Here is a 27,396-nt window from a genome sequence, read left to right as displayed (position 1 = left end):
CGAGCCTCTTCCTTCTTCTCCTCTCATTGGCCCAGCGTAGCTGCCATTCGGGTGCGAGGAGGAGAAGTTGCTTGCTGATTGGTGGATTCCGTTTGGCGCCAACTAGGAAAGGGGGGCGGGGCAGCGGAGGTCCCTAGTGAGAAGCTATTACCGCGAAAGGCCACCTCAGCAGCGACAGCCCGGAAGGGAGGTGAAGGTCCACTTGGTGCTCCGCGACCCCGGGTTCGGGCAAAAAAAAAAAAAAAGAGAGAAAAGCGAAGACAGTGTGAGCCCAGGCCGTTGCCTTGTGGCCCTGGCCGCTCTCTCTTCTCGACTGGACGCGTTTGTTTGGATTTAATCTTCAGGTTGCTGGCGCCCGCCCGCCCGCTGGCCTCGCGGGGTGAGGGGGAATCACCCGTGCATGTCGCTGGCGCCTGCCGGGTTTGGACACCCGCCCGTCCGCGCCGCTTGCCCGCGGCAGCCGCGTCCCTGAACCGCGGGGTCGTGTTTGTGTTTGACCCGCGGGCGCCCGCGGAGGGGCGCGCGGCCGAGGCCGGTGCCGGCGGGGCGGGGCGGGGCCGGGCGGGCGGACAGAGGCGGAGGCAGAGGCGGAGGAAGAGAGAGCGGGAGCCCTGGGAGGCCGGGCGCCGCCATGGAACTGGGCCCGGAGCCCCCGCACCGCCGCCGCCTGCTCTTCGCCTGCAGCACCCCTCCCGCGCCGCAGCCCGTCGTGAAAGCGCTGTTCGGCGCGCCAGCCTCTGGAGGTCTGTCGCCTGTCACCAACCTGACGGTCACCATGGACCAGCTGCAGGGGCTGGGCAGGTGAGGAGGGTCTGGCGAGCGGAGCCGCAGGCCGCTGGACTTCCAGTCGGCTCTCGGGTGGGGGTGGGGGTCCGGCTGGGAAACGGGCCGAGAGCGGGACGAGACCTGTCCGCCGCCCGGCTGAGCTGAGGCCCGCCATGTGCACCCCCCCCCCCCCCAGGCGGAACGTGGGGCGGGAGAGGCCGTTCGGACCCTCCAGGGCTGCCCTCAGCCCCGAGCCGGGCCCGGTAGGGGGTGGGGTCGGCCTGGGTTCCCCACCTTGGCCTCCCCTTTCAGACTGTTTTGTACTTTTTTTCTGTCCCAATCCCAGGAAGCTCTTTGTAATCTACCCCCACGAGGGCAAAGCGGACCCTTCCAGGCGCTCACTTCCATCCTTTGCAGAACCATCTCGAAGGATCTTAGCTTTGTTCCTTCTCTACAGAGAGACATGGATTTTTCTTTCCTGGCGTATGTGCAAAATCATCACAGTTCCTCACCCCGTGCACATTCGTGATGTCCACCCCGCTTTCTTATCGCCAGGCCTTTTTATTCAGCTTTCCATCCAAAAACGCTTCCTGGGCTTTTCCTTATGGCAAAATACGCATCCCACGGTGTTTGTGGTGGAGCTGCTCTCCTTCGGTTTTGGACGTCCCATTGTCTCTGTAAGCACAGGTCTTGGTACGTTTTCCAGCCTCTGAAAAGCAAGAACTTGTCTGATTCACCTTTCATCCTAGCAGGTACCTAGAACACATGCTCTCACTTCAGGAAATACTCCAGCATGGTGGTCCTCTTGTCTACAGTTTTGCCCAGGCCATGCCTACCCACTCCCTGCTCATCTTTTATATTCAAGTGCTAACTGGGTGTTTTGGGTAGCAAAATGGGGCTGTGGTGTGGCCTTAGAAGGAGGTGGTTGAGAGCAGCCTGGATACTTGCTAACCTCATGGCCTGTCTCCTGTATATAACCTTGTCATTATGTTTTAGAAATTTATAGAAAATTCTTTCTCTTGCTTTCAGTGAATATGAACAGCCACTGGAGGTGAGAAACAGCAGTCTGCAGAGAATGGGCTCCTCCGAGTCAACCGATTCAGGTATTCCTTTAGTCTTCCAACATTTATTATGTATTTGCTACATGGGGAGCAAGACTTGGAGTTTCTTGTAACGTGCACTTCACCGAGGAATGGAGCGTGGTGCCTAGTTGTGATAGTAAACAAGAGTCCTGGGATTCCGTGACAAACACTGGTAAAACAGGACAAAGAAGGCCATGTGGTAGTTTATGGAGGAAACAAGTGTCCAGGGTATGCATGGAGAGGTGGTGTGTGCTTGATCTTGAGGTTGAGTAGCTGGGTAAAATGAACCATAACACCAAGACCAGAAAAGCATATCAGTTGAAATGCAGAGTCAAATGATTGTTTCAGCGAGCCTGCTATGGAGGAAACGGGCCAGTGCGTTTTATTCTAATTCATAAATTCATGATTGTATTTACACAGATGCTTTAGGTTAGGGAACTGCAAGAGCAAAGATCTTAAAATGTAGCCTTCTTAAGAATGAGGGATAGCTGGGGCGCCTGGGTGGCTCAGTGGGTTAAAGCCTCTGCCTTCGGCTCGGGTCATGATCCCAGGGTCCTGGGTTTGAGCCCCGCATCGGGCTCTCTGCTCAGCGGGGAGCCTGCTTCCTCCTCTCTCTCTGCCTGCCTCTCTGCCTACTTGTGATCTCTCTGTCAAATAAAAAAAAAAAAAAAAGAATGAGGGATAGGATGCTTACTTGCAGCAGCGTGGCAAATGAGAATACCAGAGCTAGCACTTGACTTCTGCAGTTATGTGGCTATCGTGAGGAAAGGTGTAGGCTAGAGCAGACGTTGGTGGGTCTGGGCCATCCTGAGAGCAGTGTCTCCTACACCTTGCTCCCTTTGATGAGATGAGCACCTTACTTGGTCTTATTTTGTTAAAGGCAGTGAAGACTTGGCTTGTGATAGGCCTGATAAATGTATTTTTCCAGGGGCGCCTGGGTGGCTCAGTGGGTTAAGCCGCTGCCTTCGGCTCAGGTCATGATCTCAGGGTCCTGGGATCGAGTCCCGCCTCGGCCTCTCTGCTCAGCAGGGAGCCTGCTTCTCTCTCTCTCTCTCTCTGCCTGCCTGCCTCTCCGTCTACTTGTGATCTCTGTCTACTTGTGATCTCTGTCTGTCAAATAAATAAAATCTTTAAAAAAAAAAATGTATTTTTCCAAGCCCTCAGATTACACATACGCTCTGACAAGATAAAATATTTGAAGTCAAAACTCCTCCAGAAAGCTGGTACCTATTCTTTCCATTGTCAGAACTCAACAGAAAGTTACCTGGATAATCTCTGTCTGAATAACCAACTAGTTCTTAAAAGATTATGTTCAGTTCTCACATCCTATTTGTTTGATGGTGTTTGCAAGAAGGACAATGGGATTGGCAAATATACTATGGAAGTATTAAGACTTGTGCAGAGAGGAAGTTTTTGACAGTCAAATAGTGATGCCACTATAATTCCGGCAGAAGTCCAAGCCATGAGTCTTGACTGATGGCTTAAAGAAGCAGTACTAATAGTATTTTTGCTTTATTTAATGACAAGATGGTGTTTCGTGTATTATTTCCTGAGGTTTTCTTATTTCCCACAGGCTTCTGTCTGGATTCTCCTGGGCCCTTGGACAGTAAAGAAAAGTATGTATTCACTGGTTTTAAAAGTTTATACTTAGGAAAGACTCCTCTTACTAATGTTTTATTGAAATTCTTTGTGCTCTGGATGAGAGACCTGGATTTAGCTGCCCCCAGTAAGACTTGTGGATCCTGCAAATAAGTCTGGTGCCTTTAGAGAATGAGTTGTTTGTGTCAGCAAATTTTAGGACTTCCCATCTTTTATTTCACTGTAATTTGTGGTGTTCTCTTCAAGTCTTGCCCAAACCTTTACTTCACCCTCTGGCATCAGAGACTTAAAGAGAAATGTGAGTTTTAAGAGAAGACCTAGGCTTGCTTTTTTTACCTAGAAGCTCAGTAATGTTGGGGGTGCTTGTGAGAACAGGACAGACAGCCTCAGAAGTCTGTTCTTCCATTTTGCTTAAAATGGGGATGTTTGACTGCCCCCTCCCCAGACTATAGACTAGACACTGTATCTGCTAATGTGAATACCTCTCTCTTGTTTTATTCTCATTGTTTGTCTTCTGATTTCTTTGCAGCCTTGAAAACCCCATGAGGAGAATAAGTTTCCTGCCTGTAAGTTCCCTTGTTTATTTCGAGCTAATTCATGTTATCTGTCTCCTTAGTTATCAGCATGACCTTGATGGTAGAACTTAATTTAGACAGCAAAACCTGCTTTTCCTTAGTCTTGTAAGCACTCCAAACACCTAAACAACCTCACCTTTCAGTTCTTTTTTTTTTTTTTCTTAAGATTTTTTTTATTTATTTGATAGAGATCACAAGTAGTCAGAGAAGCAGGCAGAGAGTGGGGGAGGAAGCAGGCTCCCTGATGAGCAGAGAGCCTGATGTGGGGCTTGATCCCAGGACCCTGAGACCATGACCTGAGCTGAAGGCAGAGGCTTTAACCCACTGAGCTACCCAGGAGCCTCTCACCTTTCAGTTCTAACAGTATGTAACCAGTTAGATACAGGAAGTATTCTTTTTTTTTTTTTGCAGATGATGTTTTGGGGTTGATTTGGCACCCTAAATCTCTGCTGAGAGGGCTATAGACCAACCTTGTGTGGTTAGGTGGGAAGCTGTGTAGCGGGATCTTCTATCTCATGTTGTGGCAAGGTGAAACCCTGGCCACATTTCTGGGTTAACCCCTGCAGTGTGTGAGAAGCTACCCCACCCCCTCCACTGCCATTTTTGTTTTTCTTTTGAACCTGACTTTCATTGCATTGTCATGTACCCTAATGTCTTTTTTTCATTTTGACAGCAGAAGCTCTTGGGATGTAGCCCAGCTCTGAAGAGGAGCCATTCTGATTCTCTTGACCATGATGTCTTTCATCTGATGGACCAGGATGAGAACAAGGAAAATGTGAGTGTCACCAGTGTACTAACCTAGGATAGAGGTAAAGCCACAAGTGTCAGTGGCTTACATAGTATGGCTGGGCTCCTTTCTGGGAGACTAGACCTTTACCACCAAAGCCATGCATGGTCTTTGTAGTCAGAGACACCTGCGTTTGAATCTTGCTTATTAGCTGTGCGTCCCTGACCTGTTACTTCTCTCTCTCTCTCTCTCTTTTTTTTTTTTTTTAAAGATTTTATTTATTTATTTGACAGAGAGAGGGGATGCAAGCAGGGGGAGTGGGAGAGGGAGAAGCAGAAGCAGGCTTCCTGCTGAGCAGGGAGCCCGATGTCAGGCATGGGGCTCGATCCCAGGACCTTGGGATCATGACCTGAGCTGAAGACAGATGCTTAACCAACTGAGCCACCCAGGCACCCTCCCCCACCTTTTAGAAAAGATTTTATCTATTTATTTGACAGCACAAGCAGGGGGAGCAGGAGGGAGAGGGAGCAGCAGGTTCCCGCAAAGAGCCTAACACAGGGCTTGATCCCAGGACCCTGGGATCATGACCCAACCCAAAGGCAGATGCTTAACTGACTGAGCCATCCAGGCACCCCCCTTACTTCTTTTTAGGCCTCTTCGTTTCTTTGTAAGATAGGAGTAGCAAAACTTGTAGGACATTATGGAATTAAGTAAGATAATATATATAAAATATTTAAAATGGTTCCCAGCTGGGAGGATTTGCTGAAATGGTAGCTCTTAGGAGTAATTACACCATGAATACTTTTTTCCAGAAGGGTCTGCCCAGGCCCTGCCTCTTTGTGCTCACCTGGGATGAGTTGTAAGCTTAGGAAAAGGCTTCTTGGCAGTATTGAAAGAACAGGGCCAACAAGTCTCTGGGAATTACAGAGTAACTAAACTGGCAGCTTAGAGGGTGAGCTTGTGGTGCACCATCCAAAAGGCCAAGAACACCCCGGCCTGGCTTTTCTCACACCTGCCAGGTGCCTTGCACAGAGTAAGCACCCAAAACAGTTCAGTGACTTGGCTGAACTTTCATCAGCTTTCATCCTCACTATATCCCCATGTCGATTTTCTCCTCTTCCATTACCCGCTAAAATGCCACAGTAAGTGATTCTTATCATCTTCCAGACTTCATGTAAAACCTTCTGCCTCCGTAAATTCTCCCAGTAATTCCCTTAGCCACTTGGGAGTGGTTTGGAGGGAGAATACAGAAGTGAGTGAGTTCCTGCCTCAAGTGCTTGGAGCACTGCCTTGGCCTGTGTATGTGTATATATAGAGAGGGATATATATATATATATAGCCTTCTACTGGACGCAAGAAAGGTGTACTGATGCCTGATTTTTCCCCTGAACTTGTCTTTTCCCAGGGTTGCCTGCTTGGAACTTTGTTCTGAAGGGAAACAGTATAGATGGTAGTTAAAGAGCTCTTGTGAGCTTAGGCACATCACTTAACCTGTAAGGCCTTGCTTTCCTCATCTGTAAAATGGGGGTGATCGGTGATGATTCTCTGAGTTAATGCACAGAAAGTTCTGAGTGCTGTGTTGGCATATAAATACTCTGTGATACTAGCTGTTACTGCTCTGAGCGCTCACCACAAGTGAAGTGGCTCTTAAGTGGGGGTTTATATGTGCTTTCAGACTTGAAGTAGATGGAATCATACAGAATGTATTCTGTCACTTCTGGCTTTCACTCAACATACGTGAATCATTCGTATTCTTGTGTAAAACAGTAGTTTTCTTAATTTTCCATTGCTTTGAGTATGGAGTACAAAACTGTTAAAGTGGAAAATAATTAACTCCTCTTGGTAGGAAGAAGGTGGGAAATAGAAAATCCTCAAACAAATCTAGAGTGAGAAGTTTTGGCTCCCATTCACAGGCAATTATACTGAAACACTTTGCTTTAGCTTAGAAGTTGTCGATTTGATGTAGCTATTTAACTCAGTGTTTTGTATACATGGCTGGTATTTATGTTTTTGTCAGGAAATAGTCTTTGTGGTGAGATAAAAATGCTGCCTTAGAAGTTAGCTGTTGACAGAGTCTGTGAAATTCTTGGTGACACAGATCCAGTGTTGAAGTTAAGCTCAGAAACAGGTAAACCCTTAGTTTGGAGACAGTTACAAAGGCGAGCGGTGCCTGCTCCCCTGATCGTCTCACCCGAGCAACAGCCAAGGCCCTGGTTTTCATGGACAGTGGAAGATGTCTTGACTCTACTGTCTTGCAGGAAGCCTTTGAGTTTAAGAAGCCAATAAGACCGGCATCTCGTGGCTGCCTGCATTCTCATGGACTTGAGGAGAGTAAAGATCTCTTCACACAGAGGCAGAACTCTGCCCCAGCTCGGATGGTATGTGCCCGGCCTTCACAGGGGAGTTCCTGATGGGAACAGAATTAAAGCATCCTCTTTAACCTGGAGTCAGAGACACTACAGTAGCTCTTGTTGTCTTTACCTTGACTTGGTCATTTGAAACTAGACTCACATTTTTTGGTGTTTTTGCTGTGTCTGGAGAGCAGACAGGCAGAAGCAGAATGAGAAATGGTATGTTTGGAATATTGAACTTGGCAAGAAATATTTGACCTTGTCAATTCTGGGAGATTGGGGCATTCTGGGTCATTCTTCTAAATGTGTGTACGGTGGGATTATAGGTCTTAAAACTTGCTCTTTCATAGTGCTTCCTGAGAGCTAAGAGATACTCCCAGAGTGCTTTTGTTCAGAGATAGCACTTGGCTTCTTCCAAAGGTGGTTTATTGAGAACTATTAGGGATTCTGGCAAACCCACTCCCTATGGGCTACTTGACAGTATTGGGGGCCACCTACGCCAGGGTTATTTCTTTGCAAGACTGAGGTGTCACTGCTTCCCAAGTTGCCTGCTGCAATCTGACAGCTGAAGCTAGAGAGGGCCAACGAAATGACCGCATTTGGTTTCTGGGTTTTCCTGGGAACTTGGCATGTGAAAATACAGCTTTCCAGTCTGGCTTGTGCTGTCAGGTCCAGGTCCAGTATTGTTACTCTGTCTAGCATAATCACAAAGCACTTCTATATATGTTCTGGTCTTTAAATCTTCATAAGCCTGTGAAGTAGCTGGAGTTAACCCCTTTTACGGATTGGGAAAAGTCTGGTCAGGGAGGTTGGGTGATTTGCCAAAGGACACATAAATAGAAGACCAGGATTTAACAAAACCTACTGATTCCCAACTACACAGTAATTCTTTTAAGTACTGCGTGTCCAAAACTAAATCTCTTTAGTGTGCCCTTGAAGACTACTACATCGGGGTTTATTGTGGTCACCTGGTCATCCCTAATTATAGGTGACATGTCCATCATTTGCTGTATCACGTGTGCACTAGGGATCCCAGAACTTAGGTCACAAATACTGGTATTGTAAATTTTGTTTTAAAGATTTTATTTATTTGTCAGAGAGATAGAGCACACAAGCAGGGAGAGCAGCAGGCAAAGGGAGAAGCAGGCTCCTGGCTAAGCAAGGAGCCCAGTGTGGGACTTGATCCCAGGACCCTGGGATCATGACCTGAGCCAAAGACAGATGCTTAACCTACTGAGCCACCAAGGCGCCCCACAAATAGTGGTATTCTAGTCTGAGCCTTCAGGGGTGTTGCCCCACAATAAAATTACCTGCCCCTTGGTTCTGCTGGCTGAAAACTTGACAATATGCCCCAAGCGTGCTCGGGAGCACTTGTGGAGGATCAGAGGCACCTAGAACTTCTGTGAAGCAAGCAGGTGCTTGAAGCAGAGGAGGCCAGCCACAAAGGGATTTGTGTCTTAAGGATTGTCTGTAGGACTTAGGTTGAGACTGCTTCCTTACTGTGGGGAAAAATATCCTTCTCTGAACATTTTTCCTGGCTTTGGGAAATATTTGGAAAAGATACAATTCACTATCAGCAATATTTGTATTAGTAATGTTTATATCTAGAATCTTTTTAAGATTTTACTTATTTAGAGAGAGAGAGCATGAGCAGGGTGGAGGGGCAGTGGGAGAGGGAGAAGCAGACTCCCCGTCGAACAGGGAGCCACGTGGGGCTTGATCCCAGGACCCCAACATCATGACCCAAGCTGAAGGGAGACCCTTAACCGACTGAGCCACCGAGGTGCCCCAGTAATGTTTATCTCTAGATGGTAGACTTACGAGCCATCTGTCTAAATTTCCTATATTAAATATATAGTAGTTTTAAGATGGGGGTTACCCCCCAGAGAACAACATAGGGTCACCTGGTAAAATACCTCATTTTTACTCCAGGAATAGTTCTCTCCTAGGAGAGAATATAGTGGGGAGAGAAGCTTGGGCTTTGGAGTCAAATGGGTGAGCCATGTGATCTTGGTAACCTCTCTTAAGCATGGATTTCCTGATTTGTTAAATAAGTAGAGGAGGAGTAACTCCCCTCAGTGTGTTGTGAGGTTTCAATGGAACTGAACACTTAAGATGATATCATAGTGCCCAGTACACAGTAATTCCTCAGTTAAAAACAGTACTTGTCATTCAAATTCCAAGTCTAACGGACTAGGATAGACTTTGTAGAACCAGGCCACCCTTTCCTCTCCCTGCAACCCCATCAAAGCTAGGGTCACATAGGCATTCTCTAGGCAGTTCTGTGGGCAGAGATTGTATCTGTCACCTTCCTCCTTGCAGCCGGTTATCCTGTTGTATCACAACCCACTTCACGGATTACAGTCCTCTGATAAAGCAAGCCTTGCCCTTTGCTAGAGGCTCTCCCCAACTCCACTGTAAGGTGAATTGTTTCTGGGAAGAGGTTTTTTTGAAGACTTCCAGGCCTGATGCTGCTCAGGACTGTAGATATCAAATCCTTTGTCATCTTGGGCTGCATTTTCTTTTGACGAGTAGCTACTACAATTTTACTTCTAATAAATACAGTATGTTTTCCTCATAAAATCTAGTGACCCATCCAAGGGAATCCAATGTGATCAGTCATTTACAAGATGTGAATTCTGTCTTCCAGCTTTCCTCCAACGAAAGAGATGGCAGCGAGCCCAGGAATTTCGTCCCTCTTTTTATGCCCCAGTCCCCTGTGACAGCCACTTTGTCTGATGAGGATGATGGCTTCATGGACCTTCTTGATGGAGAGAATCTGAAGGTGTGTGTGTGTGTGCGCGTGCGCACGCGCACGCATGCGCGTGTGTTCCTACCCATTCCACTGAGTACGCTGGGGAAGTCGTGAGAAAGAACTGCAGTTCTCCAGGGCTTTGGGTGGCTGATATTTTTGTTCTTTTTTTTTTTTTTTTAAAAGATTTTATTTATTTGACAGACAGAGATCACAAGTAGGCAGAGAGGCAGGCAGAGAGAGAGAGAGAGGGAAGCAGGCCTCCTGCGGAGCATAGAGCCCGATGCGGGGCTCGATCCCAGGACCCTGAGATCATGACCCGAGCCGAAGGCAGCAGCCCAAACCACTGAGCCACCCAGGCGCCCCAATATTTTTGTTCTTTATAGAGACTCTGCTCCTAGTCTAGTTAAATCTGAGGTGGAAGTGGGACAGTTCAAAAGAAGACACCGGGAGGATCCTTCTTACCCTGAAGGAGCTGACAGTCTTTTTTGTACAAGAAACTGGGAACAAGAAGGTGTAGAACAAGCTGGTGTAAAGCTGGAGAGCTAGAAACTACCTACTCACAAATCCTTGGTTTTTTAGCTTGGGGTGGTTTTAGCTACATGTTCAGGTGTCCAAATTGTGAAATGTGATGCTCTTCTGACCTTAACATACTGGGCAATGGGAAAGAGGAGCGAACGTTGAGGCTTCCTCTCCAGGCCTATCTGATGCTTCTCAGGCAGAGTCACACCTAATGCCTTTAAACTATTAGGCTCTGCTGTATCTTTATAATAGTTTTTCTCTTTTAGAATGATGAAGAGACCCCATCGTGCATGTCGAGTCTCTGGACAGCTCCCCTTGTCATGAGAAGAACGACAAACCTTGTAAGTTGTTCCTGAGTGTCTGGAGAGAGACTTGAGTAATTAGACCTCTGGGACATAGTGGACTAGACTAAATGGAAAACTAATCCTTCTGCCCACATCACCACAGGGATCAGAAATAGTTGCATTTGATTCTGTCTTTCGGTCTGTGCGCCTTTCCCTTGACTGGTCACTGATGTTCTCTGGTGTAAAACACCCTGTTTCTTTGTTCTCTTTTGTTTCTTTGTTTCCTTATTGGTGTGTGAGGAAGTCTGGCTGGGATACATACACCCCTAGTTCGTTTATCCCAACCTTTGGTCAAGTTAATGTCGTGTGTGTGTGTGTGTGTGTGTGTGTGTGTGTTAATGTCTCTTCTGTTCAACTCTGACCTCTCTTACTTTCTAGTTTAAGATTTCAGGAAAATGTCTGCTAAATTGAACCCCTCATAAGTGATCGTGGTGGATGGCACATTTGTGTTCTCAGCTGTGGGTGCTGGGCCAGGTAGTCTAGGGATTGGCTCTGAATGAGGCTGAGTTCACAGGCCCAGGCCTTGGTTGGCCTCAAAACCCAGGATGTCCCCCAGGAGCTGAGGAGCACACCTACGTGCGGAGCTGGCTCTCCTCTTAGGTCTGTACTCCCTAGGTCTCTGGCTCTCCTCTTTCTTAGGTTTGCTTGATTGTTTTGTCCATGCTTTTCAACATTTGCACAAACACTGCCAAACGTTTGGAACAAACGTTTTCTGCTCAAAGATTCTGTTTTACTACAGGTATTTTCCACGTGGAGTTTCAGATTATTTCGGAGCTTAAAAGTGCTGAGAGTGTTACTCGTAGATAACTGAAGTTTTATATCATTTTTATGTTTTTCCGTTTCTCCTGTATAGACTCACTCACAGCTCATATTTAGGACAGATACTTGTGTTTCTTTTGCCTAGGTCAAGTTAGACTTGCCTCGGACCCAGCCAGGCATTTGCTTACAACTGTTAGGGATAGAGGCACATCCTTGGATGGCTTCTTCATTGGTGTGGGGTCCGAAAGTGGCCCATGAAGCTCTGTGTCCCACCTCTGCAGAGCAGAACCCCCTCTGGCCCTCTGCTTTACCTGCTCAGAAAGGTGCTCTGAGTTTGAGAAGGGGCAGGTGGCTTGCTGTGGCAGTCACCAACATTGGCTTCAGCCAGGAGTTTGAGGTGTCAGTGGGTGAACTCGGCCTGTGCTTTCACACTGAGACTTCCCTTCTAGCCGGTGTCCTTAATAGGCCATTGTTAGAGCTTGTATAGCTTGTGTGTCATCATCTTGTCCCACATAGGGTTTGCCCCGCTGTCATCCTCAGCTACACCTTTGTTTGATTCAGCTCCCATTTTAAAACTTCACCCTTTCAGCAGTACGACGACAGCAAGGAATGAATTATTTTTGCACGTCTCTGTCACACAGTAGCCATGGAGTTCTGGAGCCCCCGTGGGGAAGCAGACAGTAGCTTACCCTGTATGTGTGGCCACGTGTAGCCCATCGAATGGGTGGGCCTTGTGGACTCTTCACGGGCAAGTACGTCCATGCCCCTAGGAAGAGCCATAAGCTGTGAGCCACCACCTGAGTGCTGTGAGCAAGTCAGGGGCCGATCCCACAGGGAGGGCACATTTGCTCAAGGTCTCAGGCTGTGTAGGAACTTGCTGGGGGACAGGATGTGTTAATTCATGAAAGAGAGTTCATCTGGGGAAAAGCACATGGCCCTGAGAAGGGGGAGAATGGGGACGTGTGGTGGGCAGGGGTGAGGTGGTGAACGGGTATCACCCGTCTGCCAGTCTAAGGGGGTTGGATGGATTTCCCCAGGGACGCCAAAATCTGAGAGTGACCCTTAACTGGAAGGGAGGAGGGGTCAGTTACAAACAGGTTACTTAGGCGCTGGTTGTGACTATTTGGCAAAGTGCTCCAGACTTTTTCTGATTTACAGGGAGAGGAGGGAATAGTTGAAGGAATCCTAAATTAGGCCCTTGAACTATCAATATGGGACAAATGAACTATACCCTTAAGATCACTTAAAAATTATAAGCATTGCTAGTGGGCAATCCCAGTACAAATGCTTTGACTAAATTTACTAGGTCCCTTTGAAAGATGTAAATTGTGTACAGAGTGAGGAAGCTTAGGAAATGTCTATCAGTTCTTTGTTGGTGGTGGTTTTTTTGTTTTGTTTTAAAGATAGATTTATTTATTTATTTATTTATTTGACAGATCACAAGGCAGAGAGAGAGGAGGAAGCAGGCTCCCTGCCAAGCAGAGAGTCTGATGCAGGGCTCAATCCCAGGACACTGGGATCATGACCTGTCCAAAGGCAGAGGCTTTAACCCACTGAGCCACCCAGGTGCCCCTTGTTGTTGTTTAATTAGATTTTTAACCAATAGCTTTCTGGGGCCCTTCACAGCAAGGACTTGCCTTGTAAGGACACTTACTGCAGACTTTCAGTTGCTGGGCTGTGTTGGAAATGTGGTTTGGGCCCTGGGGGTTGTTCACAGTTCCCCCTGAGACTGTTGAAGGCAGTGATCCTCTTCCCCAAAAATGCTTTCAGCAATTCTAGGTTAAAAAACAAACAAAAAAGAACTCTGGTCTCGCTTTTCAGAAAACATTCCTTTAATATGGAATAGATTTTTTATTTTATTTTATTTTATTTTATTTTATTTTTTTTAAAGATTTTATTTATTTATTTGACAGAGAGAGATTACAAGTAGGCAGAGAGGCAGGCAGAGAGAGAGAGGAAGAAGCAGGCTCCCTGCTGAGCAGAGAGCCCGATGCGGGACTCGATCCCAGGACCCTGAGATCATGACCTGAGCCGAAGGCAGCGGCCTAACCCACTGAGCCACCCAGGCGCCCCCTGGAATAGATTTTTTAGGAATAGTCTTGGTCTCGGAGAAAGTTGGTTTGGGAGTGGCACACTCTGCTAGGGATTAACCGGAACATTTCAAGGACGCATCACAATTATAGTATCAACTTGGAAAGGAGTGGTTTACTGGGGTATGAAAGTAGATTGTTGCATGGAAGGGAAAGCCAAGCCAGGGCATACTGAGTCATGAACAGACACATGAGTTCAGACTGCCCCTACCACTGGTCAGAGTGGCTGCCCCAGGACTCTGGAAAATTAGTCTTAGAAAGACCAGGTCAAGAGGACTATTTTTTTTTTTCCTTAATTAATATATTTTTTTTAGATTTAATTAATTTATTTATTTGACAGACAAAGAGCACAAGTAGGCAGAGCGGCAGACAGAGGGGAGTCTACTTCCCCACTGAGCAGAGAGCCCAGTGCGGAGCTCGATCCCAGGACCCTGAGATCATGACCTGAGCTGAAGGCAGAGGCTCAAGCCACTGAGCCACCCAGGTGCCTCTCTAGAGGACTTCTGAACACAGTTTTGAAGGCACTTGCTCCTCTGCACATCCCTGTTCCTTACAAACGTACACCCTTAGCACTATCTTAACACCTCATTGGCCCTGTTTTCTAGCATGATCTAGCAACTTCATACCTTTTCTGGATTTAGGTGGGGTATTAAAACCAGTTGAGAGCAAGGTGCAGGTTAACAAACAGTGGGGAGGAGGCAAACCAAAAAAAATGTGTTCCCAGCTGGAAGGTAACAGTGATTTGATCTTTGGAACTTTGTGTAGACAGCTTTGGAGAGCTGATTGTCTTATCTCCGTATCCTGTCAGCTGTATACGTAGGCATCAGGTACTCAGTGGCTACTATGTGCCCAGTCCTCCAGCAGTCACTGGGACTAGAGGAAGGGACCGTGTCTGTTTCCTCCCAGCAAGCTCATGACCCATCTTCTTTACCGTCCCAAATGAACAGGGGTTTTTGTTTGGTTTGGGTTTTAAGATTTATTTTAGGGAGAGCTCCAGCAACCAGGGAGGGAGAGGCAGAGGGGGAGAGAATCCTGAAGCAGACTCCGTGCTCAGGAGTCTCTGTGCTCAGGGTCCATGCGGAGCCTGACTCTAGTCGATTCCAGGACCCTGAGACCATGACCTGAGCTGAAACCCAGAGTCGGCTGCCTAACCAACGGAGCCACCCAGCTGCCCCTCAAGTGAGCAGGTTTTAATGGAAGATGGGTCTCTTTTGTTTCCTCTCTAGGGCAATCGATGCAAGCTGTTTGACTCTTCGTCCACGTGTAGCTCTGTCACCCGGTCCGTTTTAAAAAGACCAGATCGATCTCAAGAGGAGCACCTGCCCGCAAATACAAAGCGGAGAAAGAGCATGGCTGGGGCCGGTCCCGAGGAGGCAGCCAGTCCAGAGAAGCCCCAGGAGGTTGGTCTGGCAGGTGCCTCTTCGTTCAAGGAGCATGATACTGTATTTTTCAATTCTGAAATTTCCATTTAGTTCTTTTTCTTTGCCAAGACTTACTGTTTTCCATGTGTTTCAAGCATGTTCCCAGTTGGCTACTGAAGCATTTTTAGGATGGCTGCTTTAAAATCCTTGCCAGATAATTCCAGCATCCAAGTTGTGGTGGTGGGTTCCGTTGATTGTCTTTTCTTATTCAAGTTGAGATCTTCTTGGTTCTTGCTATGGCAAGTGATCTTTCTATTGTATCCTGTGTATTTGGGTATTATAAGACTGGGGTCTATGTAAATGTTCTGTTTTAGGCCTGTGATAACTGCGGGGATGATAGGGGTGGAAGTTCAGGTTCCCCCAACACAGCCTCCCTTGACACACTGGATGGGGGTAAGCCTCATTATTATTGGGCAGAGTGGGGGTTCAGGGTCCCCACAGGGGCTCTGCTGATACCGTTCCAGTGGAATGGAGACTGGGCATTTCATTACAGTTGGGCAAGGGCTGAACAAGTTAGCTCCCTGCTTCTGACTGGGCCTGGTGTTGGGCCATCAGTAGTTTTCCCTTGGCGTTGCCTACAGTGGTGGTATTGTCTTAGTTTTCTGCCTTGATAGGCGGCCCTTTTCTTAGTCCTTTGGCTAGGAAGAACAGACTTTCCTTATGGTTTCTTACTGCTTTGAGTTTGCTACATCACTGTTTTCTGGTCTACTTGGATCTACAAATTACCTGTTATTTTAAGTTTGTTTCACAACGGTGTAATGTTTTTCAGTATTTTCTAAGTATTCTGGTTCCATTGTTTTCTTTTAATTCAGACCTGTCATGGCCTAATAAAAGTTTAATTGTTTTTAAAGATTTTATTTATTTATTTAACAGAGAGAGTGAGATCACAATAGGCAGAGAGGCAGGCTCCCCGCTGAGCAGAGAGCCTGATGCAGGGCTCCATCCCAGGACCCTGAGATTGTGACCCAAGCCAAACGCAGATGCTTAACGCACTGAGCCATCCAGGTGCCTCTAAAATATAAAAGTTTACCTATGCTCCAAACAATATGTATCTTCTTTGGTGTCAAGTTCAGCATATCGAATTCTCTAACTTCTCATGGTTTGCTCATAGTTGGTTATGGTTTGTTTTCCTGTTACTTTGGAACTTTCTCTACTAATAATATATCATGAACTTTCTATAGGTTGAAACACCTATAGGTCTGGGATTGAGCCCCACATCAGGCTCTCTGCTCAGCAGGGAGTTTGCTCCTCCCTCTCCTGCCTCTCCCCCCAGCTTGTGCTCTCTCTCTTTACCCTCAAATAAATATATAAAAATCTTAAAAAAAAAAAAAAATCGGGCGCCTGGGTGGCTCAGTGGTTAAGCCGCTGCCTTCGGCTCAGGTCATGATCTCAGGGTCCTGGGATCGAGTCCCGCATCGGGCTCTCTGCTCAGCAGGGAGCCTGCTTCCTCCTCTCTCTCTCTCTGCCTGCCTCTCTGCCTACTTGTGATTTCTCTCTGTCAAATAAATAAATAAATAAATCTTTTTTTAAAAAAAAAATCAGCTAGATGACAGCCATTAAAACTACCTAGGCCTGCTATCTCCTATTTTATAATTGTCTTTGGTTACCTAATACTTGATGAGCATCTTTCTTTCTCTTTTTTCTTATTTATTTATTTATTTATTTATTTAATTTGTTTATTTGACACAGAGAGAGAGAGAGACAGCGAGAGAGGGAATACAAGCAGGGGGAGTGGAAGAGAAAGAAGCAGGCTTCCTGCCAATCAGGGAGCCCGATTCGGGGCTCCATCCTATGGCCCAGGGATGATGACCCAAGCCTAAGGCAGGTGCTTAACAATGGAGCCACCCAGGCGCCCTGCATTTTACTTTTTCTTATTAAAAGTGGAATTCTAGGGTGCCTGGGTGGCTCAGTGGGTTGACCTGCTGCCTTTGGCTCCGGTCATGATCTCAGGGTCCTGGGATCGAGTTCCGCATCAAGCTCTGCTCAGCAGGGAGCCTGCTTCCTCCTCTCTCTCTCTGCCTGCCTCTCTGCCTACTTGTGATCTCTCTCTGTCAAATAAATAAATAAAATCTTAAAAAAAAAAAAAATGGATTTCTAGGGGTATCTCGGTGGCTCAGTTGGTTAAGTGCCTGACTCTTAATTTCAGCCCGGGTTGTGATCTCAGGGTCGTGAGGTGGAGCCCCCATGTTGGGCTCTACAGTGTACATGGTGCCTGCTTAAGAGTCTCTCTCCCTCTCCCTCTGTACCCCCCCCTCAAAAAAAGAAACAGAATTCTAGACTAAAGGGCAGGAACATTTATGATACTTTGCATTTTATACATGCCAACAAATTGCCTTCCAGGAAGCTTCTAGTGTATGTGTCTATCAATACTCTTTGCTATACTTGGGATTTATCTTTTTATAATCTTAATATCATTTCTAAGTTTGTTTGTTTGTTTTTAATAGAGAAAGAGTAGGGGACAGACGGAGAGGAAGAGATAATCTTAGGCAGGCTCCACACCCAGCAAGGAGCCTGCCTTGGGGCTGGGTCTCATGATCCTGAGATTTTGATCTGAGCTGAAATCAGGTCAGATGCTTAACCAACGAAGCCACCCAGATGCCCCGGTGTCATTTATAATTAATTGTGCCCTAAATGCGTTTCCAGTTTATTTGTTCCAATCTAGGTTGAATGAAGTTAGGTCTGTGCCTTGCAGTTAGTCGCTAGGTCTCTTATTATTTGGGCCCCTGGGCTCCATCTTTTTGTTTCTTTCTTGAGATTTATTGGTTGAAGAACTCAGGCCAGTTGTCCTGAGTTCCCAGTCCTGTGGGATATTCTGACTTTGTCTTCTATCCTCTGGATCACCCGTACACCTAAACCCTGGGAAGGCTTAATCAGATTGCGGTTCCATTTGTTTCCTGGGTGATTCGTTTACTTCGATCAGGCGGCCCGCCACTGGGCAGCCATTGATGATTATTGCCTAGGATTCTTTAACAAAGGTTTCAGAAACCAATCCTGCAGTTCCATCACTCGTCCTTTATTGGCAGAATGTTCCCACAAAGAGAAACTTCTGCGCATCAAACTCTTTGGTCACCCTTGGGAAAGACAGAATGAATGCTGGATCTCTTTGAAGTGAATGTCCCCCATAAACACCCAATCATGACGTAAGAAGGAGCCCCGGCAGCCACCCAGAGCCCCTCCTGTGCTTCCCCTCAGTAACATTGATCCGAGCTCTGCGAATGTGGCCAAGTTTTGCCTGTGTTTGAACCTTGTATCCTTGGGGTCCTACTGTATGTATTCATTTAAGTCTGGATTCTCTTGTTCAGCATTATTATTGTGAGAATCATTTGTTGTATATCATATCCATGGTTGGGTCCTCCCTTACCCCGCCTTTTTTTTTATTGCTGTGTAGTATTGACAAGATTATATATCTTCCCACTCTGGCTTGCCGTTTCTCTTAATACTGTTCTTTTGATGAACAGAATTTCTTGAGTTTTAAATGTATTTCAGTTCATCAGTCTTATCTCTGTTCAGTGGTTTTTGTGTCCTGCTTAAGAAATCCTTACCTCGGGGCGCCTGGGTGGCTCAGTGGATTAAGCCGCTGCCTTCGGCTCAGGTCATGATCTCGGAGTCCTGGGATCGAGCCCCGCATCGGGCTCTCTGCTCAGCAGGGAGCCTGCTTCCCCCTCTGTCTCTGCCTGCCTCTCTGCCTACTTGTGATCTCTCTGTCAAATAAAATAAATAAAATCTTTAAAAAAAAAAAGAAATCCTTACCTCCCCATGACTAGCCCTTTTGACACAGCCTGACTAGTCTGGTAACTTCCTTGCTACTATCAGAAGGCATTCCAGGTTTATCTTGTACATTTCTTGTCCCAACCTGGAGTCAACTGCTTCTTCAAAAAGCCCTGCTTTCTTTTCTTTTTAAGATTTTATTTTTAAGTAATCTCTACACTCTACATGGGCCTTGAACTTACAACCCTGAGATCAAGAGTCGCACCTCCACTGACTGACCAGCCAGGCACCCTCAAACCCTGGTTTCTTTTAGTGGGAAATAGTATTTAGAGACCGCAATATCCTTTAGGAATGCTCATTGTACCTCTAGAGCTTCTCAGTTGTAGAGAACTAAAAAATATTTATTTAGACTTGGCCTTAATTTTAATTTCCCTTTTTTAAAAAGGCAGGGAGGGGCACCTGGGTGGCTCAGTTAAGTGGCTGCCTTCCACCCAGATCATGATCCCAGGATTCTGGGATTAAGGCCCACATCGGGCTCTGCTCAGTGGGAACCTGCTTCTCCCTCTCCCTCTGCCTGCTGCTTCTCCTTGTGCACACACACGCTCTCTCTCTCTCAAATAAATCTTCTAAAAATTTTTAAAAATGTAAAAAGGGAAGAAAAATCAATGTTTCAGAACATTGGAGTTAGACACTGAAATAATAGACCTAGTCAGTGACCCACATTATCTTTTTCAGTCTAGATTCAATCAAATAAGGAAAATATTTTATTTGCTAAATATAGACATTTATATGTCACTCTCCTGGTGACATATTCTAGGTGAATGTTTTCAAAAGTCCTATTCGGAACCCTGGCCTCATTTTCCACCTTTGATTTGTTACAGATATTACATCAGTCTTTATCCTTGGTATCTTCCCCAAAGGGCACCATTGAGAACATTTTGGATAATGACCCAAGGGACCTTATAGGAGACTTCTCCAAGGTAATTCTAAACAGATGCAAGGAGCTCTGGCTATGTGATTTGGACTTGGGGGTGTTTCCTAGAACCCCCCTCAGCCTTTCTTCCTCCCTGGGGTGGCTCTTGCAATGCCCCCAAAAGGGCATTTTTGGGGACACTCTACATGGGGCTTGAACTTACAACCCTGAGATCAAGGGGACAGAGTTTGAAGTTTTTGAAGGTAAGGAAACAGTCTCATAATCTGATGTATCTTGCTCTCTGACACTGTCAACCTTACCAGTACTGATCAGACAAAGTAGGAAGCCACCAACCAGCCACCTCGACTCCAACCCAAAGGCCAGGCTCCTTGGGAACTGTGTTTCTGATTATAAAAACAGTAATGCAGTAAAGTGCAAAGAAGCAAGAATAAACCCGTAGCCTCACTATATGACTGTGTATCAAAAGGTTATCTTAGAAAATCCTAAGGTTACAAATTTCTCTGTTGTGCAGAGAAGCATAGTCTTTGAGGGAGAAGGGCCTCAGGGAAGTGTGGAGGAAGATCTGAGGCCTGATACATACGGATTTACTGAGTGGAGGACTTGGTGGCTTTGGGTTGCCGTGAAATACAAGGGTGGGACAGAGAAGGTACGGCTGGTTCAGCCACAAGGATGTGAAGGCTACCAGATCAGTTTCTTACTCATCAGTTAGCTAGCATTTGTTGAAGCACTCAGTGTTACATATTAAGCAAAGATTCCAGTATGAGACCCAGTCCCTTCCCTCAAAACACTTCTCATGTGGTAAGACTTGCTGTGCCGTGGACAGTGGACTGCAGAGTAGAAGGAAGTAAAGGTCAGGGCAGTGTAAGCAGACTGGGAAAAATGAAGACGGCTTGTCCCAGCTAGAAGACTGGGGAGGGTACGGGTCTGGGCCATGTTTCACATTTCGGCCAGGTAGGTTTTGAAGGAATAGGGACCTGTAAGGGGATTAAAAATAGGAGACAATTCTGTCTGAAGGGAAGAGCAAGCAGATACTACTGGGTGTGTCCTCGTTGATGGAACCTTCCATTTGAATTGAAGCTGTTGGTTATTTTTGCCATAATGACCTTACACATGGCGATGGGGACAGGTGAGCTCTTGATTCAGCGAATTGCCCTAATGAGTACTTGCCGATGTGCCTGTCTTTCCCCTCAAGGCCAGGCCAGGTCTCATTTTTCCCATCTCCAATGCCCAGCACCATGTTCCTGCCAATCTGGCTACTGAGATGAAGGTTCCTGACAAGGAGGAGGAAGGAAATTACCTGAGGTTTCTGTATTTACATCTGTCTGGCTTACTAGCTAGCTAACCTCAGATAGAGTGCCCAGCTTTACACATGAGAAGAAGGATAATAGCCTTTTAGGTATGAGCAAACATGCGATGTCAGGATGTTGACAAAGTGCCTAGATGAGTAACCTGCCTGTACTATTTAAGGTTTGTGTATAAAGCTGCCTCTTCCCCGGCAGGCTAGCAGTGTAAATGTTGCATTTATAGGCCTTTTGAGATTTACTAAGTATCTTTTCTTCCCCCCCCCCCCCCCCCGCCCCCAGGGTTATCTCTTTCATACAGTTGCTGGGAAGCATCAGGATTTAAAATACATCTCTCCAGAAATTGTAAGTCATCTTTTTGGATCCTGCCACCCATGGGGTATTTGCATCTAGCTGTTTCTGGTAGCCCCAGTTGATTCTCCTGGGTTTTCTGTCCACAGATGGCATCTGTTTTAAATGGCAAGTTTGCCAACCTCATTAAAGAGTTTGTCATCATCGACTGCCGGTACCCGTATGAGTATGAGGGAGGCCACATCAAGGTATGTTCCCGAGACTTGCTGGTGAGCCCTGCTGTTGTGGGAGGCATAGAAGGAGCCCTGACAGGATCTGTGATTTTATTTATCTATCTATCTATCTATTTATTTATTTATTTTTATGATTTTATTTATGCATTTGAGAGACAAGAGTGAGAGAGAGCAATAGACTCCCCGCTGAGCAGGGAGCCAGGTGCCCGCCTCAGTCCCAGGACCCTGGGATCATGACCTGAGCTGAAGGCAGACACTTAAGACTGAGCCACCCAGGCACCCCACGGATGTGGGATTTTTTTTTTTTTTTTTTTTTTTTTTTAAGTGGCAGGATGGTCAGGGTGTGTGGGTGGCTTAGTTGGTTAAGCGTCCTCCAACTCTTGATCCCAGCTCAGATCTTGATCCTAGGGTTGTGAGTTCAAGCCCTGAATAGGGCTCCACACTGGGCATGGAGCCTACTTAAAAAATAAATAAAAAGTAAAATAAAGCGGGGGGTGGGGTGTGACACCTGGCTGCTTATTAGCTCGCATGCTGGTTATGCGAATTTTTGAAAGAGGCCTCGATTCCTGGGGCACTGAAGAACGTTGCCTGGCCTGCACTGCTCACCGCACTGCCGCAGATGCTCGCTGTCCTAGGCCTCACACTGGCACCATCCAGGGCGTTTCTAGGTTGTACCCACTGATTGCTAAGCCAGGCCTGAGCATGCCAAGGCTCCTGACCAGAAGCCAGTCTCTGGGGACGTATTTCCGTCTATGCCAGGCTTAGTGATGCCTCTAAGTCTGTAATGGAATTAAGCCGCAGGGTGGAGGGCGGGTGTTGTGACACAGTTTCCCAGGAAGAAAGTGACTGGTTGTGCCAGCTTAATCTTTTAACCAATAAAATAGTGTATATTTTATTATACAGTAAAGGGGTACATTCAGTACGTGAGTGTTTGCCACGGTCTCAGTGGCTTTCGAAAGTCCTGAATCCATAAATACCAGTCATGTCCACTGTAGCCATAACAGAATATGAGGTACCCAATTAAAGATGACTCTCCCAGAATCCTTATTGGCAAGTGTGATGCGTACGGATGCCAAAGGTCTCTGGTGCCTCCACAGGGTGCGGTGAACTTGCACATGGAGGAGGAGGTCGAGGACTTCTTACTCAAGAAGCCCATCGTACCTACTGACGGCAAGCGCGTCATTGTCGTGTTCCACTGCGAGTTCTCTTCTGAGCGAGGTCCTCGCATGTGAGTGTTGCGTGCAGTTGGGCTCTGGGGCGTGGGCCCCCGTAACTGGGGGGATGTGGCCGGGGATGGCTTGCGCTCGGGGCAGGCGTCAGCACACTGAGCACCCTATCACACCTCCTGAGTCATTTCCATACCCTCGCCTGCATGCATGCAAATGTTGGCTTTGTGAAAGTTCAAATTCATGTATAGCAATTGTTTTCCCAAATTCTTATCTATTAAACAGTCATTTGATTTGATGAACAGCTTCCTTGAGTGTGGCTTTTTATAGGTTTGACCTAGCAGTTTCTGTTGCCAAGGGCTTTGGGCCTTCTCCAGCCTGGCCCTGTCTCGGATGCTAGTGTGGTCTGTACTGGGAGAACAGGGGGACAGCTGGAGAGGGGGGGTGGGGGCTGGGGCAGGGCAGGGTGCAGCTTTGACCAGGGTGGGCCAAGGTAAACTTTTCATAGGCCCGCAAGCCTAGATTCTTGCACAGCCTTTTCATTTTGAACCAGTTCAAAAGTCAGGCCACATGGGGACACCTGGGGGGTGAGTCCGTTAAAAGTCCCAACTCTTCATTTTGGCTCAAGTCATGGTCCCCAGCTTTGGGCTCTGCTCAGCAGGGAGTCTGCTTGAGATTCCCTCCCTCCCTCTGCCACCACCCCACCCCCAACACCACACACACACTCAAATCTCTTTTTTAAAAATTGTTTAAAAATTGTTTAATTTATTTATTTATTTATTTATTTTTTAAGATTTTATTTATTCGATAGATCACAAGTAGGCAGAGAGGCAGGCAGAGAGAGAGGGGGAGGCAGGCTCCCTGCTGAGCAGAGAACCCGATGCGGGGCTCGATCCCAGGACCCCGAGATCATGACCCGAGCCGAAGGCAGTGGCTTAACCCACTGAGCCACCCAGGCGCCCCAAAAATTGTTTAATTTAAAATTAAATTTATTTAATTGAGAGAGAGAGCATGCGCAGGAGTGGGGAGGAGGTGGAGGGAAAAGCCAATTCCCCGCTGAGCAGGGAGCCCCACACAGAGCTTGATCCCAGGACCCTGAGATCATGACCTGAGTCGAAGGGAGATGTTTAACTGACTGAGCTGCCCAGATGCCCCCATGTAAAAAAAAAAAATTCTTCAAAGGAAAAAAAAAGGGCCCTTTGCCTGCATGTGCTTCAGCAGCGCTGCTGTTTCTGCCTCACTGGCCCACGTGCACCCATAGCAGGAACTTGTCTCCCCACCTCCTTCCCCAGGACAGGGACCTGCCCTGAACTTGGCACAAAACTGGTCACAGGAAGAGGCAGAATTTCAGCGAGGACTCTGTTCCTTCACGAGTGGGATTACTCATTCACTAGACAGGTCCTGTTGCCTCTCGCCTGCTAGAAGGTGTTCTGGGCACTGCAGGGAACAGCAAAACGTAGGAGAGCAAAAACTCTTGGCCTTCATGGAGCTTGCCTTTCTGGGTGGGCAGAAAAGACAATAAAAAATAAGTCAGCTACTCAGTGTGTTAGAAGGTGCTTTGGAGACAAATAAGATGAGAGCTGTTTGCCCCCAGCACGTTGGAGGAATGGCAAGGTGGCAGGAGTGGCCGAGTGGGGAGAGGGGGGGAGCGGCGATGGTGGGGTACCACATTGTGGGCCCCTGGGAGGACTTGGCTTTGGTACCCGGGATCGGGAGCTCAGGAGCCAAGGCCGGGTGAGGGTGTTAGTAAGATCTTCACAATTCAGTCCAGGCAGAGGGTGCAAGGAGGCGTCCTGAGGCAGGAGCCAGCTCAGCCTCTTTAAAAGCCACAGGAAGAAGGCAGCCGGCTTACACAGGAAGTGAGGGAGGGACCCCGGTCGTGGATGTGCCAAGAGCGGAGACTGCAGTGGGGAGCTGGCTCTGAGGCTGTCACTCCCATGTGGGCAGCTCCATGTCAGTCCCGTGGGGGCAGGGAGGATGCTGGGCAGGGGCCGGCTGGTAGGGCTGTTTAACTCGGAGGAAGGACCATCGGGGAGAGACTGTCTCCCTCCCACCACCTGGGAACTCTTCCTAGAGATCCTGTGTGGCCAGGAACGCACAGCTCAACACTGACTGTTTGCACAAATGACCAGGAGACTGGGAAGCTGTGTGAGGAGTGTTCGCACCGCCCCGCCGCGCTTGCTGCATTGTGTCATGTTCTCTGCGTCGCAACGGCTCACCTCGCTTTGGCCTGCCTTCTTTGTAGGTGCCGATACGTGAGAGAGAGAGATCGGCTTGGTAACGAGTATCCCAAACTCCACTACCCTGAGCTATATGTCCTGAAGGGCGGGTACAAGGAGTTCTTCCTGAAATGCCAGGTAAGGGGGAGTCTCGGGAGGGCGTAGTACCCCCTCACGCAGCTTGGACGGTCCGATCTGTCTGGTGGGCATGGCTGTGTCTCGTCTGGAGATCTGCCCTGCACAGAGACGGGCCCTGGAACGTGCTACCCAGTGGGCGCTGCTCCCAGCCTTGCACGTGGGGGGAGCTGTGAGGCGGGGGCCCCTCATCTCGTCCTCTCCCCTCTGCAGTCTCACTGTGAGCCCCCCAGCTACCGCCCCATGCACCACGAGGACTTCAAAGAAGACCTGAAGAAGTTCCGCACCAAGAGCCGGACCTGGGCAGGGGAGAAGAGCAAAAGGGAGATGTACAGCCGTCTGAAGAAGCTGTGAGGGTGGCCACACCGGACTACAGCAGCCTGAGCTTCCCTCCGTGCCTCCCCCCTTCCCTCTTCGCTGCAGAGAAACGTGAGCGAAGGGGCCAGCCGTGTGCGCAGCGTGCGGAGAGAGGACCGGGGCTGGTTCACCTTACCCCTGCCTCTGCGCTCCCGGGCTGGGAGCCTCTTCTGTCCCTGTAAGACGTTCTCCTTCTGCCTCGGGACTGGCTGCCAAGGCTGTCACTGGCCACAGCACCATTCCGAGCACCAAGTTAGGAAGTTCTGACTTCTCACCCCCCCGACGACCCCCTGGTGTTGAACAGATCACCTGGGGCCTTACGGGGCACTGTCCTCTCGGAGGGGAGGCGTCGGAGAGTGAGAGAGAAGTCACGGAAGCAGAAATGCTGCTGGCCAGATACCAAAGACAGCCTGGGAAGGGAACGGTCTCAGTGGGATAACCCGTATCTTTAATTTATTCAACTTCATCAATCACTTTAATATTTTTTTTTTTAAATTCCTGGAGACTTTTATTTAACTGCTTCTTTAAGTCATAATACTGCCATTCTGGGTAGGGTTTTATCATCCCAGGGACTACCTCTGCTTTTTAAAAAAAAAAAAAAAAGATGGGAGAGAAGAGGCAAACATGTGTCGAGGGACAGACCTAGGAGCTCTGTCACCCCCAGGAGGCACTGTGGTACTGGGGCTGCTGCTATTTAAAGCCAAGGACTGAGGTACCAGTAGGAGTGGGCACTGGACTCAGACTTGACTACAGGACATAAGCTAAACCTCCCAGACCTACCTCGAAGGCCACTGAGATCAATGTGTATGTGGGAGGGGGTGACCCTGCTCTTGCCCACCCCGGTTCCCTGTGATGCTGGCTGGTACAGGAGTCCCAGTCAGGAAAGCACTTCAGGTAGCTTCCATTGGGCCACCCCCAGGTCATTGTCGGAGTGTGGTAGTGTAGGTGTCCTAGAGTGGGGGGGAGGGCAGCGTGGGGGTTCTCTGCGGGATAGGGGACAGGAGTGTATGCTCAGTGTCTTCTGTTACACTGATACTCTTGAATAGCTTTTGGTTTTCTAAAAATAGTCATTGTATGAGTCAGGGAGTATCAAATCAGTGTTGGCTGGGCCACTCAAGGGTGAAGAGAGGGACTGGAAGTCCTGGGCGTTAGGAGAGGGGCATAGGTGCATACAGATGACGATACCGAATGTGGTTCTCAGGAGGCAGCGTGGTGGATTTTGAAGGTAAAACTTTCTGAGTTTATCATGTTTGAATTTGAGGGACAGGGAGTGATGGATCGTCACTAGTTGCCCCCTCATCTAGCCCTGTGGAAATGGGGGTTTCAAAGGAACAGTCTCAAGTCAGCTGGGGCTGACTTGGCTGATTCTGGACAAGCCTGTTTGGTTCCTGCTCATGCCCCCCCGCCCCCAGGCACCAGCCTCGTCGCCATCTTTGTTCCACTGGGGTATAGCCAACTTTTTCTTAAACACAAGAGCCAGTCTCCCCTTTTACTTCCCTTCCTCCTCTGGAGGTAGGGAGGGAAGCAGTGGTACAGGAGATGGTTTGTTGCTGTTCTTATGGGTTTGAGTTGTATTTGGCTATAAAACAATCTTGTTAGAAAAAAGTCAGTGGGGGAGGAAGGGAACAGGAAGAAAGAGAAAGGCCTCTTCCCCCTCTCACCACACATTGAGACACTTCTCAGTTGGTCTCTAATCTTGTTGGTAGGGATTCTGTTGGTTGGATGCCTGGAAAGGGAGGTGGGATGGCCTTCGGACTGTACCAGCTTAGCTCGCGTGGGTGACCAACTGTTGCAGGCTCTGAAAATAAAAACAATCCTGAACCCATACTCTCTGCCTAGTTCTTGATGGATTTAAGAGAATTGTGTTTCCCTTTAAGGTTCTGGGACCCTACTTGACTAAAACCCTTGGTGCGGGGGTGGGCGCGGCTATTTCCCCAAGAGGCCAAAGGGCTCCTATGTAGCATGGTCCCAGGGATGGCCGGAATAACCGCCAGTTACTACCCTGACGCCAAAAACTTGGCATTCAGATTGATTTGCAAGATGAAATAGGGATATCAAAAGCTTA

General features: G+C 47.8%; 1 protein-coding gene across 4 annotated transcripts; it reads left to right on the top strand.

The window, feature by feature from the left end:
• The first annotated feature begins 139 nt into the window (after positions 1-139).
• CDC25A (cell division cycle 25A) lies at positions 140-27,158 on the top strand. Of its 4 annotated transcripts, none has more exons than XM_059160782.1 (15): positions 140-801; positions 1,795-1,868; positions 3,421-3,463; positions 3,976-4,012; positions 4,698-4,796; positions 7,007-7,126; positions 9,750-9,884; positions 10,640-10,714; positions 14,793-14,966; positions 19,577-19,675; positions 21,213-21,275; positions 21,371-21,469; positions 22,552-22,682; positions 24,866-24,977; positions 25,188-27,158. In XM_059160782.1, the coding sequence occupies exons 1-15, from the start codon at positions 632-634 to the stop codon at positions 25,326-25,328; spliced, it is 1,572 nt and encodes a 523-aa protein (XP_059016765.1). In that variant the 5' UTR covers positions 140-631; the 3' UTR covers positions 25,329-27,158. The 4 variants fall into 4 exon arrangements, with proteins under 4 accessions (XP_059016765.1, XP_059016764.1, XP_059016767.1 ...); XM_059160781.1 differs by having other exon boundaries at positions 4,695-4,796; XM_059160784.1 differs by lacking the exon at positions 7,007-7,126.
• The last annotated feature ends 238 nt before the right edge of the window (positions 27,159-27,396 follow it).

Source organism: Mustela lutreola, chromosome 2, assembly GCF_030435805.1.
Source record: "Mustela lutreola isolate mMusLut2 chromosome 2, mMusLut2.pri, whole genome shotgun sequence".
NCBI classification, from domain to species: domain Eukaryota; kingdom Metazoa; phylum Chordata; class Mammalia; order Carnivora; family Mustelidae; genus Mustela; species Mustela lutreola.
Note: the sequence above shows the minus strand (reverse complement) of the source record. Positions and strands in the feature narration are given on the sequence as shown.

Coding starts and splice junctions, on each gene's coding strand:
- CDC25A (XM_059160781.1), top strand. CDS start 632: ATGGAACTGGGCCCGGAGCCCCCGCACCGCCGCCGCCTGCTCTTCGCC. Junction 7,127..9,749: donor ACTCTGCCCCAGCTCGGATG/GTATGTGCCCGG, acceptor TCTGTCTTCCAG/CTTTCCTCCAACGAAAGAGA. Junction 24,978..25,187: donor AGTTCTTCCTGAAATGCCAG/GTAAGGGGGAGT, acceptor TCCCCTCTGCAG/TCTCACTGTGAGCCCCCCAG.